Source organism: Bacillus rossius, chromosome 2 (assembly GCF_032445375.1).
Source record: "Bacillus rossius redtenbacheri isolate Brsri chromosome 2, Brsri_v3, whole genome shotgun sequence".
Classification (NCBI taxonomy): Eukaryota; Metazoa; Arthropoda; class Insecta; order Phasmatodea; family Bacillidae; genus Bacillus; species Bacillus rossius.
In genome coordinates this window covers 23806789-23825391 of record NC_086331.1, presented here as the reverse complement: position 1 = coordinate 23825391, position 18603 = coordinate 23806789, and the positions used below count along the sequence as shown (strand labels likewise).

General features: G+C 34.5%; 1 protein-coding gene across 9 annotated transcripts in view; it reads right to left on the bottom strand.

The window, feature by feature from the left end:
• The window catches only part of LOC134529175 (uncharacterized), a 646085-nt gene that overhangs the window by 247702 nt on the left and 379780 nt on the right, over positions 1-18603 (bottom strand). For all 9 annotated transcript variants that reach the window (XM_063363010.1, XM_063363001.1, XM_063363007.1 and 6 more), the window contains 3 exons: positions 16204-16329; positions 11430-11555; positions 6809-6934 (listed from right to left, as the gene is read on the bottom strand). In XM_063363010.1, coding sequence (XP_063219080.1) covers positions 6809-6934; positions 11430-11555; positions 16204-16329 — 378 coding nt within the window. The remainder of the gene's footprint in view (positions 1-6808; positions 6935-11429; positions 11556-16203; positions 16330-18603) is intronic.

Sequence of the window (18603 nt, the reverse complement as noted above, 5' to 3'; positions counted from 1 at the left end):
AAGTTAACTTTGTCACTACTGCTTTTATCTATCAGAAATTACATATTTCATTTGATTACTAAAAAATACAACCCAAGAGTTAAATACTTAATAAAATGGCCCCTAGAATTGCTCAAATTATTGTTTTCCTGAAAACAGAATCGTTGACCTCACAGCATTCCTTCCTTTCATTCTGTACACATTCCCTGTTAGGGTGAATATTTTACAGTTTTTTTGTATAATTAACAAGCACCCATTGGATCATTCTAGCTACTAAAATTTCTTTTACATTGTGAAATACTGAATACCATCCTTTTCTTTTATTTGTATGATATTTATAATGATTACCTGAAATATCTTGCTAGCATAAATCAGACAAGTATTTTATTGTCAATATATGATTGTAACATGATCACTGTAGACTTTCCTTTTACCTTCCAAAATAACAGATCCACTTAAGCCATTACGAGTAAAATAATTCCATTCTGCATTTCAAATAATTTCAGTTTTGTAACAGCACACATTTTAAAAGTACTTTTTTTAGTGTATTAATTCAAACTTCTAAAGTGCTATGTGTTGTTTGAAAAGTGTACAAAGCAACGGTATTGAGAACTAAACAATTATTAATACATATAACATTACACTGCTACAGTTAAATGCCTTCTTTGAAGAATGCAACATACAGGTGGCTAGTGGACTGAACATTTATCCAATAATGAGAGTGAACTTTGTCCTGTAGATTAAAGTAATACATTTTCTGAGAAATCACTCCTGAAAATTGCCTGCTCCTGATTTTTTTTTTCGGTTAGAAAAAGTGTTAAAAATATTTTGTTGTCCAAAATTAACAATTTTGATCCTAGTAAGGAGTCGTCTATTAACCACGTGATGTTTTTTAAGCAAATTTTTAACACCCCCTCCCCCCTAGTGATTTGTGGTGAGGTTTAAGACTAACTCCCCCCCCCCCCCCCCCCAATAAATCACGTGTATTTTTTTGGTACAAAATATTTTTAAATATTTTAGAATATTATCTTTAAATATAGGTATAATCTAATTTAATTCTGGAAAATTAAGCACAGAATGTATATTCGGTGCCAAAATCACAGTCTTACTGGCGACTGGCAAGCCGAGCTACGGCTACGGCAAGTCAAGGTCACGCATCGCTTTTCGGTTTAGTAGAAATCGCGCGAATAATAAATACACGTGATATATCTCTACACCCCCCTCCACCCTTGTGATATTTCGTGATTATTCCCGAACACCCCCCCTTCCCCCTCCCCTTTTCGAGCTTCACGTGATTAATGGACGATCCCTAAGTCCTTAACAGAAAGTATCAACAATATCTTATGATACTATAATTATTGTCATGATTGTACATCAATTACAAAAAATCACAGTTTTAAAGAAATACGAAAAGATTTATTTTCAAATTTTTTAATCAAATATTTATCAGTAAAAGGAATAACATTACTAAACACAGTGTTACCACTCAATTTTATATACGGTAGAATCATGATAATCCAAACTAATTTGGACGGAACCCTGTTCGGATTAGCGAAATTGGGATTAGGCAGAATTTTCTCATATGCCATATATTGTATTCTTGAGGCGTTTTTTAGTGTCAGATATGTCAAATATGTATGAAAGGTCAGATGAAAAATACACCTTTATTATTTAGCGTACATATTTAGTATCATATAATATATTTAATTACTCACATAGCCTAAACTGCAATTTCAAATATTCCGAGTTTAACAAATCCAACAGTCTACATTACGTGACAACATTAGGTCGAAATGAAGGAGGTTCGTGAATGTGTATTAGCGGAAGGGCAGTGACCTTCAACCAGAGTAAACAAAGCCCCCATCCTCCTACCCGCATAGGCTTACGCATTCCTTTCCCTTTCCGTTCCCATCTGTGATGAGTCAGACAGTCAGTGCGACACATGCTACTGCTGTGTCACCTGCTACTTCGCACTTACCCTGTGTTTTGTGAGCCCTTGTGAGCGATGTGTAGTGTGGTTTTTTTACTTTCTGTGCTTGTCCCTGCAGTTGGTAACAAGCATAAACATAACTTGTCTACATTAAAAGAAAACCTGGATGTGCCAAATGTGAAAATGCCAATATGTTATCGAAAGAATTCGGTGTCGGCAAAGCAACCATTTTCGATTGGAAAAAGAACAGAGGTAAAATTGAGCAAATTTGTACTACCACAAGTGAAAAAATTATTGAAAAACGTAGCAAAACGACATTGTCTTCATACGGAAATTGGACAAAGCACTTTTTTTATGGTTTACTCAAGAAAGACAAAAAAGAATCCCTATCACTGGCCCTCTGATTCAAGAAAAAGCGCTTCAATTGAATAAGCTCAAGGATGGTGACGCATCATTTATGGCTAGATGCGGTTTCTTTAATCGGACATGGAATCAGGCAATTTACAATAACTGGGGAGAAACTGTCAGCAAAAAATGAAACAACTATTGAATACCTTGAGGAGTTAAATTATTTCTTCCTACTCGCCACAGCAAGTTTGTAACACGGATGAGACGGGACTTAACTTTAAATCATTGCATACCAAAAGTCTTGCATCACAAGAGGAACAATATGCACCAGGGTTTAAAATGAAAAAAACAACGCCTAACTGTGTTAACCTGCTGCAACGCTTCTCCAACAAATAATATTCCACTGATGGTTATCGGGAAATCAGCAAAACCACGCTGTTTTCAAAACATGAACATGAACACACTCCCTGTAATTTACAGAAACAAAAAGAAAGCTTGAAAAAATTCTGTCTTGTTCCAAGACTGGTATGAAAAACTATTTGTGCCAAAAGTAAAGCTTTTAATAAAGAAAATGGATTGCCTCCTAGTGCTTTGTTACTCATACACAATGCTCCGTCATATCCTGAAGAAATGTAACTTGTTTGCGGTGATATCAAAGCTATTTTTCTCCGGCCAAACGTCACTTCAATTTTGCATCAACCAATGGGCCAAGGAGTTTTGCTGGCTTTGAAACAGAAATACAGAAAAATGATTTTTTGTAGCCTGCTTGAAGAGAATGAAGAACTGATAATCTTGCATAAACTCAAGAAAATCACCATCAAAGATGTCTTTTACTAGGTAGCACAAGCTTGGGACAAAACACAAAATAAATCTTTACACAAAACATAGAAAAATCTCTGGCCCTATTTAGAGATTGTCCAAACGGTCTCCCCCCGGCAAAAGAAAAGTTTGAACTTCTTCAACTAGTGAAAAAAATTGTACCAGGTTGCGAAAATGCAGAAGAGTGCGTTGAAAAGTGGAGTGCCATTGACAACTGTGGCCACGAGGAATACACAGATGAAGATCTCGTAACAGTTGTGCAGGGAACGTCAACTGATGTCGATGCAGACGACAGTGAGGTGGAAGGGAACGCGCCGACTGATGTTGTTTCTCACACTGCCGCAGCCAGTGCCCTTGATCTGGCTTTGCGCTACGTCGAGCAACATGCCGATGCAATCCCAACAGATGTTATGTTTATGCGGCGTTGGCGAAACATTGCATCTTCAAGCCGATTTAGAGCATTACGTCAAGGGAAGATTACTGACTTTGCCTCTAAGATAATGGTTTACTTTTTTACATTTTGTTTTGTCATCCTGTACAGAACATGAATTCTACATATAGTATGTAGTAAATTAAAAAATGCTCAATACGTACATAAGTATTTAAGTACTACGTACGTAAACCTATTTTTTTCTCGTTTCAGTTAGAAGTGAAATAGAAAAATTATGTTTATTATGTACATATTAATAAACCTACAACATTACTTGAAAAAACTTGTTTTTCTTTACTTTTCCTAGTTATTAAATGTTATAAAAATTAAATTTTTTTGGTTATGCCCTGTTCGGATCAGCCGGATTTTCGGATAAGCGGGGTTCGGGTTAGCAGGAATATACTATTTATAAAAATTTTAATTTTTTTACATTTTAGTATATGCAGTAATGATTAGTATACATAATTTATTTTTTTTATAATTGTATTGATACAAAGCACAAACGCCCAAACCCGAAGCATCCTTAGAGTATGTAATAAACCACTAAGACAATTTCAAATATGATGATTGAGGGTTTTTTCCAGTACTGAAAATAAGGAGACCCAGAAATCATAAAGAACATTGCTTCTTAATCTCAGCTACTTTGTGCTTAGCAATAACAAACATTGTACAAACAAATATGTTTCTTAATCAGCATAAATGGAAAGAAATAATGTGTTATTATATAGAGTACAGTACGTATTGTTTATATGGTAATATCCCCCTTCTCCATCTTTTCGAAGGAGAGACGTATTGCATCTATGAGAAGAGGAGACATGACATGTCTGGAAATACTCTAGTTGTTGCCAACACAAAACTGTATAGCTTCACTGTCTTATTATTTTCAGATGTTGCAATGTTTTTTTATACATAAAACATGCAACATTAATCCAGGAAAAAAGTAAAATTCCAGACAGTTTCACTGTTTTCCAAAGCCCTATCTAATTCCACACAATTTCCCAGTTTTTTAACATTTGATGTCCACCCTATGACAGCAAGAGTTAATTAGTTTCTATTTTTAACAAAGGTCTTAAGAATAATTATGGTAGGAATTACTTTAGAACACAAGTAAAAATAATAAAAAATATGGGATAACTAAAAGTTCAAACAAATATCAAATATTTGATACTCAGTGAGCACACAACAGATTCAGTTAACAACACACTAGACTCAAATGAACTGAACATAGTGTAACACTACTGTGTACGTAAGACCTGGTACAATATTACATATAGACATTAGTATGTTCAAACAAGTGTGAAACTGTGAACTAGGAGGTTGCCAGTTTTGTTTAGGAATTTTAATGCATACTTATGGTGACATGACATTATCACAGAATACAATATTGAAATAGTAGTCTGAAAGTCCGGCCAGATATATTTTACTTACTCACAGGAAATTGTTTTTCTAAATTTCATTAAAACTTTATTCCACTCCAAGCACAAAATAAAAGTTGTTAAATTACTTAACTAACCTTTCTCAATTAACATTAATTTTTCAGACATTGTTATGTTTTTTAGATTCTTATAATTGTTTAAAAATTGTTTTAATCTCAAAGTTAAACACACTAATTATTTTGTAGCTTTTTAAAAGAGGTTTTAAATGATACCTATTATATCTTCTTATGTAGAATGGTTAAAAAAATAAAGTAACTATAGTGAACATATGTAGATAAATATTTGCAAAAATTTCTCATTTAAAATAATTTAGCAAAACAAAACCACCTACTTGAAAAATTTTAATAACACATTCTTTAAATGAACTTATAGGAATAATAAAAAAAAAATTCATGGAAATATAAAATTTTAAAGGTAATCATTAGTTTAATTTACATGGAATAACCCTTTAATGAAATTTATTGTCTCACTATTTACAGTAACTTCATAATTACAACCAATTTTTCTCATAAAAAATTTAAACTCATTTCCTAATAATCAAATTAAATGGAAAAACTCATTACAAAAAGAAATATTACAGTTGGATATTAGTTTATAGAGTGCATTTAAAAATAATACCTGCATCCTGTTACGGGGGCCGTGGTCTCTGATCTTTAATAACGGGGTTTTCGATGAATGCTCGGATGTTAAGGGCACCACCGTGCAACGGGCACGGACCTATGCGAGACTCTTTACCAGGGTCGTGACGTCGCCCTAGTGAGGCGTGATTTTAATTCCCCCCTGAAAACAACCTAGCACTAATACCTGCCCACTCTCAGCGTCAGGCACGTTATTCCCTACGCAGTGGGCTCTTAGGCATCCCACACGCCGTCACACTCCACGTGGTCACACTTATTTAATAGAATAAAAGAATACGTTTAGATTAACACACCTGATTTATTCGGCCAACTCCGATCATACACGTACACTATTAAACTGCATCAAACGCCCACGGCACGAATCGGTTTAAGTGTAGTGACCCACCACGTGGTCACACCTCGAATTACGTATTACATTTGGAAAAAGACCGATAGTGGTCGCAAGGTAAGTTAAGCAGTCCCCCAACCGAGAGGAACTCCGAGGACTAAACGAAAAAGATTTGAAAAAGAATTAACGTGGAACAGAATTACCTAGCGGTGAAGAACAAGCAATGAGGTCCCCGGAGTGCTGAAGCGTCTGCTCTCGGTCGTTGATGGCGGAAGACTGGGGTGAGCTCATGGCTCGGCTCGACTAACATGGGGTCCTCCCGCCGAAACAATTGCCGTTAAAGATATTTCTGAATTCGTGCCACGGGAAACTAAAGTAACGTGAAAAGGATGCTTGAAAAATTATGTGACATTTTCTGAATAATGAAAAAGGATAATACAAATTACAATTATTAAGAAATATATTTAAATATTGTCTGGCTTCGGCTTCCGTCGGGAATGTCTGGAGATGCTCTTATATTTCAGTACACAATTTTAATTAAAAGTACATAAAAACCTTCCCGGCCGATCTGCTGTCACGTTGCACTCGGGAACAATAAAAACAATTTACACAATTGATTTAATTATATTTTATTGTTTGGGCGGTGGCATATCGGACTTAACAGGGGCCGCAGGCCCGGACGATGTCACAATATTACTTTTGGTCCCTGAATTTCGTCTTCAACCAAACACACATAGTTAAAGCCATTGAATTCTTACAAAATCTTAGCATTCTATTCCAAACTTTCCCTGACTCTAGTTGAAATAAAATTATTTATTATGAATTACAGAGAAAAATATACACCTCACAGATTCCTAACGACTAACTTCCATGCATAAAACAGTATAAATAATTTTGTACCTTGTGGGGTTGTGTGGTTACAATGCCACGTTCCCTTGTTGTGTGTCCAACCAATTGGGGTCTGCTAGGGATTCCCATTGGACCTTTTTCTTCTGTCTGTTTTGGAACTTGCATTTTCAGTCCAACCTGCAAATAAACAAAAAATTATCAAAATGATTTAAACTAGTAAAAATATATCACTATTTTTGAAAATGAACCTAACAATGAAATTAAAGTCTATTGATAAATAAAGATTACGGAGAAGTTATTGACAGATAGTACCAATACATATCACAAATCATGAACATTGCTACATTCATACCTAACACTGGGTAAAGACAAAGTGATAAAAACAATCATTTTTGAATTTTATGACATAAAAAAATTCATATTGTAACAAAAATTGTATAAAAAGTTTACTGTTTTATTTTTTTATTGTTATTAGTACCAATAAAATAATTGGCAACCCTAGTTTTGCAATGATGCTGTATTATTTTCTGGGTAAGTAAGGTTTATTAAGTTGGTTTCTTTTTCTTTTCATATTGGCGTACTAGGGACTTAAGGGAACGTAACAAATGGAATGTCGGAGTGGGCGCTACCACGTGATATGGGCACGTGGACCCGGCGGAGACTCCCTTCAGTGAGTGACGTGACCCGTGTAGGGCTAGGCTCGGTTCCATAGCACGCAATATCGTTACAGTGGGCTCTTCAGGCGTCCCATACGCCTCGAGGTTCAGGAGCAAGGACACGTGGTCACTCGACTAAATACTAACAGGCTCGTCGCACTCCCTTTATTGCGGTAACGTTACAATCAAGTCTCCAGTTGCGCTACGTCTACATTATGACATTAAAACTATTAAAAACGCCAACGGCGGGAAAGAATCGGTTTACAGGCTGACCAAGACACCTCGTGGCCTGGCCTCGTGAGTCTAAGACGCGGTTCGTGTTTAAACGTTCAAAATGAACTTAAATATTTATTGGAACGAGTCGGCCACCCGGAGTAGGCCTCTCAGATACAAAAAGGTTTTAGAAATTATAAAAAGTCCGGCGGATGATAAGAGATCAGTTGAATGTAAAAAGCGAAGTTGCGCGGTGCTCACCAAGCGTCCTACCCCGGGTGACGAACGGAAGCGACTGAAGAGGCCAGGGCAGCATGGCGGCCAGAAAGCGCTGGATTTACCGTAAGTCTCTCCTGTTATTCATTACTACATATTTAACTAAAACAAACAAACTAAAAATTTTTTAATAAAATTATACCAGGGCTTCCTTTAATTATTATGTTAAGTATTAATTATTTTAATTAGGATTATGGTTAAAACTGGGTTGCAGGTTTTTCCATTGCCTCCCGCGTGGGGAGCTGCGCCGTCCTTACCAACTAGCACTACAAACATAATCTTTGGGGAATATTACTTAAAGAAAAGACATGTAGCAATTACGTAAACCATAAGTATAAATAAGAAAACAAAAGGGGTCGTGGCACAGACTCTACTCTCGCCTCTGGTCGGCATCCTCACACGCACACACACACACCTGCACACGGAGCGGGAGGTTTGAAATAGAGGGAGGTGGTGGGAGGAGAGGGGTGGCGACAGCGTGAGGCACATGGGGCTTAGGGAGGGCGTAGCCCCGGTCGACGTCAATATATTATCAGTCTAATATTAAAACATAGCCTACAAAAAATTTAATATCCTCATAATAATTCTTAACATAATAATGTAAGAATGCACCTTATCGTAATTCAAAGTTAACATTTGTACTACTGCATTTATCTAATATAATTTACATTATTTCATTTGATTCCTAAATAATACAACCAATTACTTAAATACTTAATAACAGGCCTCTAGAATTTCTCAAATCATTGTTTTCCTGAAACAAAATCGTTGACCTCACAGCTTTCCTGCCATTTAGTCTGTACACATTCCCTGTTGGCGTGAAAGTTTTACAGTTTTTTTGTATAATAAAACTAGCACCCATTGGATAGTTCTGTTCCCTAAATTATCTTTTACATTGTGAAATACTGAACACGATCCTTTTCTCTGAATTTATGATATTTAAAATGATATGAAATATCATGTTAGCATGAATCAGACAATCATATTATTGTCAATATATGATAGTAAAATAATCACTGTAGACTTTCCTTTTACTTCCCAAAATAACAGATTTACTTAAGCCATTACGAAAAAAAAAATAATTCCATTCTGCATTTCAGAAAAATAAATTCATGTCACTATGACCAGATAAGGGATCGCTGCCCCTCTTGATTTGTTAAATGGGCACTCTTTAACGATAATGCCCAATCGCTATGGGCCCACAATGGGTAAAGACACAGGTACGCCCTAGACACGAATCGGGAGACTTTTTAGAGCTAGGCTATGACTATAGGCTGATGCTACCCATCCCAGCAAGGTTGCCACCTCGGCCCCCTGACACACGTGATTCCTCACAGCTGCTTCCTGTGCCATTATATAACATTAATATTTCTGCAAAGTTTTGATTTAATCGCTACTGTGCAGCTGCCGCTTACTCGCCTGTACTGGTTGTCTGTAACCTGATACTCACCCCCACTCACCTGTTCATGTCACTACGCACGCTACAAACGCCAAACAACAAATTACTAGTATCATTTCTCCACGGACATAAAATTTAAAGTCTATACTCAATTTTCATATAGCCTACCTTAACACACTAGCCATATATATTAAAGCCATAAGACAGTACAATTTATATTCAAAAGATCCCTTCTGATTATTACTTTTGTATAGTACAAATATAACATAAGAATGTTTGTTCAAGAACCAGAGTCATTCAACGTTGCCAACTTACACACAGATTTAACTTATCAAGAAGAAAAATGAATTCTTAAGTAACATGGCAGTAAATTTTAAATAACATCTTGAACCTCAACTTTTACTCAAAAAAATTCCTCTTGTCTGTACCCATGGGTAACATCATGATTTGTCACTAATAGTCAGTACCACTTAAATATATATGAGTATACAAATCTGTTGCATTCTGCAGGAGTGTACAGTCCGAGCAAGTCCAGCATAGCTACCACCATGACACCAACTGCCCTTGACTTAGCTCAAGTTTACATTAAAAAGGTTCAGTAATAAATATTTTTTCATACATAACTGTAATTACAAAATAAAATCACAAAAACAAAAATAATAATATTATACTTAAATAGATGAACGACTTTCCTCAGATAAAATTATGTCACACTGCTTATCTTTCTTTGTAACCCTTTTGAAAACACTCTTGTTTGATTTTTCTTTTAACAATATTACTTTTGGTCCCTGAATTTCTGTCTTCAACCAAACATACATAGTTAAAGCCATTGAATTTTCAAAAATCTTAGGGCGGAATTCATAGTGGTGATATAAGCAATACTTGAAAAAATTAGTGCTTATATGCATGCTTAAGTATGGCATTAAATTCATAGCGAACAAAAAGAGCACTGCTTATTAGGACTACTTCAAGTAATACTTCACGATGAACTGCGTAAAATAAGTACAGCTCAATACGAATTCATAGTCATGAAATAAGTTTGCCTTGTTTCGCAAGTATTCATAATCAAATAAGCCATGCTTATTCATTGATATAAGTAATACTTCATGAAGTCGGCTATCTAGGTGACTCAAGTACGGGTACGGATTTCTTTGTTGTAAGGAATAGGTTATGTAAGGTATTAATGTTCGTTAATTTTTCCATATATTAAATTCAAAATTGAGAGAGTAAACAAATTCAATTTGGGGAAAAGAAACGAAACACATCGTTGCCGCTTAGTTTTGTAAACAATACAGGCTACGTATATAACCTGTTCTGCAGCTAGCGTGATGGATTTTGGTGAGTGGGACGATATTGAACAACTTGCGGATGAAGTTTACGAGGACCATGTCAATGTACGGACACCAAAGCGCTACATACGAGATGCATTAAACTCTTTCGAATGGTATAGTGATTCTGAGTTCAAGCGACGTTTCAGATTCAGCAAGCCATCACAAATCACGAAAGTTGTTTCGCTACCACGTGGTTAACTTCACCCGCTTATAGATCACAGACACAAGATGGCAACATAATTTAACAACACCAACATTCAAAACATATTTCTTAGTTGTAAATTCGTTTCTAATACATGTTCATATTTATGTTATTCAAGTTCCCAATCAAATAAAGTATAAATATCATCTTACGTATAAATTTTATTATTTTAATCGCATATATGGTTTTAAACGTGGGCATTGTTATTTTCAAACAGGTAAACTATGTATTTACAGCAGTGTATATGCTTGCGTTACGTTGACACAAAATTTGTCCTTACCTTTTTGAGATACTTCACCAAGTACAGCATAGCCAATATAAGTAGTGCGTGTTCAAGTATTACTTCGTCAAGTATATGTTTATGAATTCATTGCTGCACTACGTACCACTTGAAGAATAAGCACTACTTTATAAAGTATTACTTATTCTCCAAACAAGCCATAGACTATGAATCCCACCCTTAGCATTCTATTTCAAAATTTCCCTGACTCTAGTTGAAATAATTTATTTATTAAGAATTACGGAGAAAAATATTCACCTCACAGATTCCTAATCACTAAACTCCATGCAAAAAACCGTATTAATAATTTTGTACCTTTTGGGGCTGTGTGGTTACAAAGCCACGGTCCATTGCTGTACATCCAACCAATTGGGGTCTGCTAGGGACTCCCATTCGACCTTTTACTTCTGTCTGTTTTGGAGCTTGCATTTTCAGTCCAACCTGCAAATAAACAAAAAATTATCAAAATGATTTAAACTAGTAAAAATATATCACTATATTTGAAAATGAACATAACAATGAAATCAAATTCTATTAATAAATAAAGATTACAGAGAAGTTATTGACCTAACAGATAGTCTGTTCCCTAAATTTTCTTTTACATTGTGAAATACTGAATACCATCCTTTTCTCTGATTTGTATGATATTTAAAATGATCTTCTGAAATATCAAGTTAGCATGAATCAGACAAGTATTTTAGTGTCAATATATGATAGTAACATAATCACTGTAGACTTTCCTTTTACCTCCCAAAATAACAGATCTACTTAAACCATTACGGAAAAAAAAAATTATTCCATTCTGCATTTCAGAAAAATTCAGTTTTGTAATGGCATAACATTATAACTAATATGAATTTACCTCTGTACCATAGGTGTCTGCTTAGAAGAATATAAAAAAAACTATTGCATCTAGTGATTTGTTATAATATATAACTGTATTTACTACATACCGTCCCAGGTTGCCTGAAGACATAACAACTAGTTCTGAGATCTGCATTTCACAACACATTAAAAGTGAAATTGTTGGTTCATCCCTTACTTAACCACACCTCAAGTAAGTAACAACAATACCCACACACTACATTAAACAAAGTCTATTAACCCCCAGAATTTAAAACCAAGAATAAAATGTGGTAGAGAAGAAATTACGATATTTCCCTGAACCACAATTTTTGCATGCGAAATTGATACAAAACATATCAAAATTAAGAATTAACACAAGCCAAACATAATAAAAACAGATATTCTGGGTAGTATTAAAAATCTCCATTAAATTTTACTTTTAAATTAAATCTAGCTATGTAAATATAAGATCATCTCAAAATACAAAGGAAATGCAGGATTTTGAGTTAGACATGAACTAACACTATCATAAAAATTTTTGCTTAAAATTGAGATTCCCCTGGTAAACAAAAATAAATAATACTATAATAAATAACAACATTTTCAATATGAAACTACAGGATATTTCCAATATCATTGTAGAACAGTTAATGCTAGGGCCACTAGATATCATGAGAAGTGTCAAAAATTAATAACGAACATTAAATATGGTATAGCTAATATTGATTTAATTTATTAAAGAAACTAACTTGGCCAGCGGTGTGTGTGTAAATGACAACTTAATTCCACTATAAACACTAATAAATAAAAATTTAGTATTATTAAAAATGAATTTCTATTAGACAAAAAATTGGACTTGCCATTTTCTTTAAAACAATTCAAAATACTGCAAACTACTTCTACATGCATAAACTTGGAAAAGTACAGTAGAATCTCGTTATAGCGAGCACGGTAATAGCAAGAACACGGCTATAACGAGGTATTTTTGAGGAATTTACGGCGTGATCGCTTGAAGCGCGCTTTTGTTATTTGTCTGCTTTATCTCCACCCTACTCGCTCGCCACTAGACATCTTGCCGTTGACGCCTGTCACATTCTTCAGCCTTGCAGTCGCCACCTAAGTGCATGGTTTTAAAAATATAATCCAGTCCTTTCTTTCTTTTATCAAACTTCTGTTAGTTATCTGTGCCTGCGACTTCATAGTCACAGCATCACTGGCTGGCTTCAAGGCCAAGGTATGCTCGAGTCGAATAAACCAAGCCTTTGAATATACATATACTTGTACGCATTTCTTGTTATTTAGAAAATAGACAAAATCTATTTTTTCCCGCCAAAAAACATAACAATGTGACCTTTTTTTAAATATAAATGCTCTCAATTAATTTGTTGCGACATTTTCATTAACGACCGATAACATTGTTTATAACTATGTTAGGCCAAAAAAGTCAGAGCCGTCTTTATACTTGTTGCTAATTGATCGCGTTAATAATACACAAATATTTATAAACGTGTTTGGAATTATTTCAGTCGTGACACGTTTACAAACACGTCACGTTATTTATTTTACTATCTGACAAATAGTAGGCAGCTAGAGCTGTAGCAAACCGTATGTATTCGGTACTGCGTAACGGGTGCGCCATCTAGTAACGAGTAACGAAACGTTACACACGGCTGCATCTCGTTACTCGCATTTTTCGTATGTTATACGCATGTGCGCGCATATTAGATGAATTTACAATACAAAGAACGAGGATAATTTGGAAATTCGTCGTCCAAGTTTTTTACTGTTTATTAAAGGTATTGTGTGTGTAGACAAAGTTTGAGATTGGAACAGAAACAACGTAAGAAAGTATTTTTTACAAATTAGAAATATGTATGTTTTTGTTTTTATAATCGTGTATTTTCACGTTTTTTACTGGTTGTTATCTTAAAAGAGATAATATTAAAAAGACGCTCTAATGAGATTTCATTGTTTCTTGGTTAACAAAAACTATTAACTATCAAATATTGTTAATTGTTTATATTCTATTTATTATTATTTACGCGACGTCATACTGTACGCGTACGCAATACGACTGGATTCGTTGCTGCAACAAAAGATAGCATGTTATGCGGTATCAGAAGTAACGCATAACGTAACGATATGATAGTAACGAGTACTAATTGTTATAGTAACGAATACATACGGGTACACATTTTTTCGTCACTTTTACACCTCCAATAGGCACTACCGTATTTATTTCCGAATCGCTAGGACAGTTTTCTTGTAACTTTTGTTTCGGTCAGTTGTTGGGGTATCTGTCCGGGAAAGGGGTGGTGATGGTTTGAGTTTAATCCCAAATTTATTTTCTAAAAAAGTTGACAGGTTTCTTTAAATGAAAAAAGTATAGTTTTCTAGCGACTATTTCGTTTGAGGTGTACGTTCGTTGCCGCTGAGATGCTATACTTACGTGGCGTGGTAGGGTATTCTGGTTATTTTGACGCAATCGGTTATCGCAACCGTACTTGTGGAGTATCGTTTTTAAGAAAATTCACACATCTGCTTACAGAAATTAAGATTTCGTTAATATAACCTGTTATTTTCCAATTATACAGGTTTAAACACAATTTTTATGCTAATTTCGGTTAATTTTTATTTTTTGGGGGCCAAAGTTTGTCCAATTCGGTTATAGCGAGGACACGATTATAGCGAGGATCAAATCCGGAACCGTGACACCTCGCTATAACGGGACTCTAGTGTATAAATATTCTAAAACTCTATGATGTAGGGGTAAACTTGTCGCCTGGGGGCTTACTGCCACAACTGAGGCAGACATTTCCTTCCAGAAATCCCTCTCAAAGTCATCACATGCAGTAGTTGTTCCTATGATTTAAAAAAATATTTCTTGTGCAAAAATAGTGCCAGGAAAATCACAAACTCCAATTTGTGCACAAGTTTTCAAGTCTCAGGAATTTCCTTGCAAATGACACTAAAGTACAAAATTTTCTAAGGAAATTCATTTCACATAGACCGGATCAGGTATCGCTCCCCCTCGTGGTTTGTTAACTGGGCGCTCTTAACGATAATGCCCAATCGCTACGGGCCCACAATGGGTATAGATACAGGTACACCCTAGACATGAATCGGGAGACATTTTAGAGCTAGGCTATGACTATAGGCTGATGTTACCCATCCCAGCAAGGTTGCCACCTCGGCCCCCTGCCACACGAGGTTCCTCACAGCTGCGTTCTGTGCCACTTTATAACGATAATATTTCTGCAAAGTTTTGATTTAATCGCTACTGTGGAGCCACCGCTTACTCGCCTGTACTGGTTGTTGTCTGTAAACTGATTCACACCCCAACTCACCTGTTCACCACTCTCCGCACTATGCGTACGCCAAACAACAAATTACTAGTATCATTTCTCCACAAACATAAAATTTAAAGTCTATACTCCATTTTCATATTGCCTACCTTAACACACTAGCCATATATATTAAAACTATAATATAGTACAATTTATATTCAAAAGATCCCTTCTGATTATTACTTTTGTATGGTACAAATATAACTCCAATTTGTTTCTTCTATACCCAGAGTCATTCAACATTTCCAACATACACAAAGATTTAGCTTATTAAGAAGAAAAATGAATTCTTAACTAACATGGCAATAAATTTTAAATAACATCTTAAACATTGTTAACTTTTACTCAAAAAAATTCCTCTTGTCTGTACCCATAGGTAACATCATGATTTGTCACTAATAGCCAATACCACTTAAATATATATTAGTAATAAAAATCTGTTGTATCCTGCAGGAGTGTACAGTCCGAGCAAGTCCAGCACAGCTACCACCATGACAACTGCCCTTGACTTAGCTCCATTTTATATTAAAAAGGTTCAGGAATAAATATTTATTCATACATAGAAATAATGAAATTATACATAAATAGATGAATCACTATCCTCAGATAAAATTATGTCAGAGTGCTTATTTTTTTTGTAACCCTTTTGAAACCACTCTTGATTAATTTTTCTTTTAACGATATTACTTTCGGTCCTTGAATTTCTGTCTTCAACCAAACACACATAGTTAAAAGCCATTGAATTCTTACAAAATCATAGCATTCTATTCCAAACTTTCCCTGACTCTAATTCAAATAATTTATTTATTAAGAATTACAGAGAAAATATTCACCTCACGGATTCCTAATGAGAATGACTAAACTCCATGCAAAAAACAGTATTAATAGTTTTGTACCTTGTGGGGCTGTGTGGTTACAATGCCACGTTCCATTGCTGTATGTCCAACGAATTGGGGTCTGCCAGGGACTTCCATTCGACGTTTTACTTCTGTCTGTTTTGGATCTTGCATTTTCAGTCCAACCTGCATATAAACAAAAATTATCAAAATGATTTCAACTTATAAAATTATATCACTTTATTTGAAAATGAACCTAACAATTAAAATACAGTCAATTAATATATAAAGTTAACAGAGAAGTTATTGACCTTACAGATAATACCAGTTTGAAATCACAAATAATGAAAATTGCCACGATCGTATATAACACAAGGCAAGACAAAATGATAAAAAAAAAAAAAAAAAAAAAAACCATTTTTGAATTTTATGACTTTAAAAAATTCATATCAAACAAAAATTGAATAAATATTTACTGTTTTATTTTGTAGGTTGTTACTACAACCAATAAAAAAATTTGGCAACCCTAGTGTTGCAAAGATGCAGTATTATTTTGTGGAAAAATTAAGGTTTTTCAAGTTTTTTTTCTTATATTATCAGTCAAATATTTAAACATAGCATACAAAACATTTTATATCATTGTAATAATTCTTAACTAAAAAATTTAAGAATGCACCTTATCAAAAACCAAAGTTAACTTTTGCACTACTGCTTTTATCTAACAGTATTTAGATTTTTTCATTTGATTACTATATAATAAAACCCATGATTTTAATACTTAATAAAAAGGCCCCTGGAACTGCTAAAAACATTGTTTTTCTGAAAACAGAATCGTTGACCTCACAGCATTCCTTCCATTCAGTCTGTACACATTCCCTGTTGGGGTGAAAGTATTACAGATTTTTTGTATAATTAAACAAGCACCGATTGGATCATTCTGGTCCCTAAATTTTATATTACATTGTGAAATACTGAATACTATCCTTTTCTCTGATTTCTATGATATTTATAATGATCACCTGAAATATCTTGTTAGCATAAATCAGACAAGCATATTGTCAATATATGATTGTAACATGATCACTGTAGACTTTCCTTTTACCTCCAAAAATAACAAGTGTACTTTTGCCATTAGGTGTAATATAATTCCTCACTGCATTTCAGAAAATTTCAGTTTTGTAATAGCACACATTTTAAAAGTACTATTTTTAGTGTATTAATTCAAACTTCTAAAGTGCTATATGTTGATTGAAAAGTGTACAAAGCAACGGCATTGATAACTAAACTATTTAAAATACATACAACAAAACACTGCTTCAGTTAAATGCATTCTTTGTAGAATGCAACATACAGGTGGCTGGTGGAGTGAATATTTGTCCAATAATGAGAGTGAACTTTGTACTGTAGCATAAAGTAATAATTTTCTGTGAAATCACTCGTGAAAATTGCCTGCTCCTGACTTAATTTTTTTTTTTTAAGAAAGTGTAAAAATATTTTTGCTGTCCAAAATTAAACAACTTTTGATCCTCGTAAGTCCTTGAAGAAAGCATCAACAAAATCTCTTGATTCTATAATCATTGTCATAATTGTACATCAATCACTACAAATCACTATTTTAAAGAAATATGAAATGAATTTATTTTCAAATTATGTATTCAAAAATTCTTCAGTAAAAGGAATTACAGCACTTAACACAGTTGTACCACTCAATTTGATATACGGTAGAATCATGATAATCCAAAATAATTTGGAAGAAACCCTGTTCAGATTAGCGAAAATTCGGATTAGGCAGAATTTTGTCATATGCCATATATTGTCTTTTTGAGGTGTTTTTTAGTGTCTGATATGTTAAATATGTTCGAAAGGTCAGATGAAAAATACACCTTTATTATTTAGCGTACATATTTAGTATCATATAATATATTTAATTACTCACATAGCCTAAACTGCAATTTCAAATATTCCGAGTTTAACAAATCCAACAGCCTACATTACGTGACAACATTAGGTCGAAATGAAGGAGGTTCGTGAATGTGTATTAGCGGAAGGGCAGTGACCTTCAACCAGAGTAAACAAAGCCCCCATCCTCCTTCCCGCATAGGCTTACGCATTCCTTTCCCTTTCCGTTCCCATCTGTGATGAGTCAGACAGTCAGTGCGACACATGCTACTGCTGTGTCACCTGCTACTGCGCACTTACCCTGTGTTTTGTGAGCCCTTGTGAGCGATGTGTAGTGTGGTTTTTTACTTTCTGTGCTTGTCCCTGCAGTTGGTAACAAGCATAAACATAACTTGTCTACATTAAAAGAAAAACTGGATGTGCCAAAGGTGAAAATTCCAAACAGTTATCGAAAGAATTCGGTGTCTGCAAAGCAACCATTAACGATTGGAAAAAGAACAGAGGTAAAATTTAGCTGTTCTGTACTACCACAAGTGAAAAAATTATTGAAAAATGTAGCAA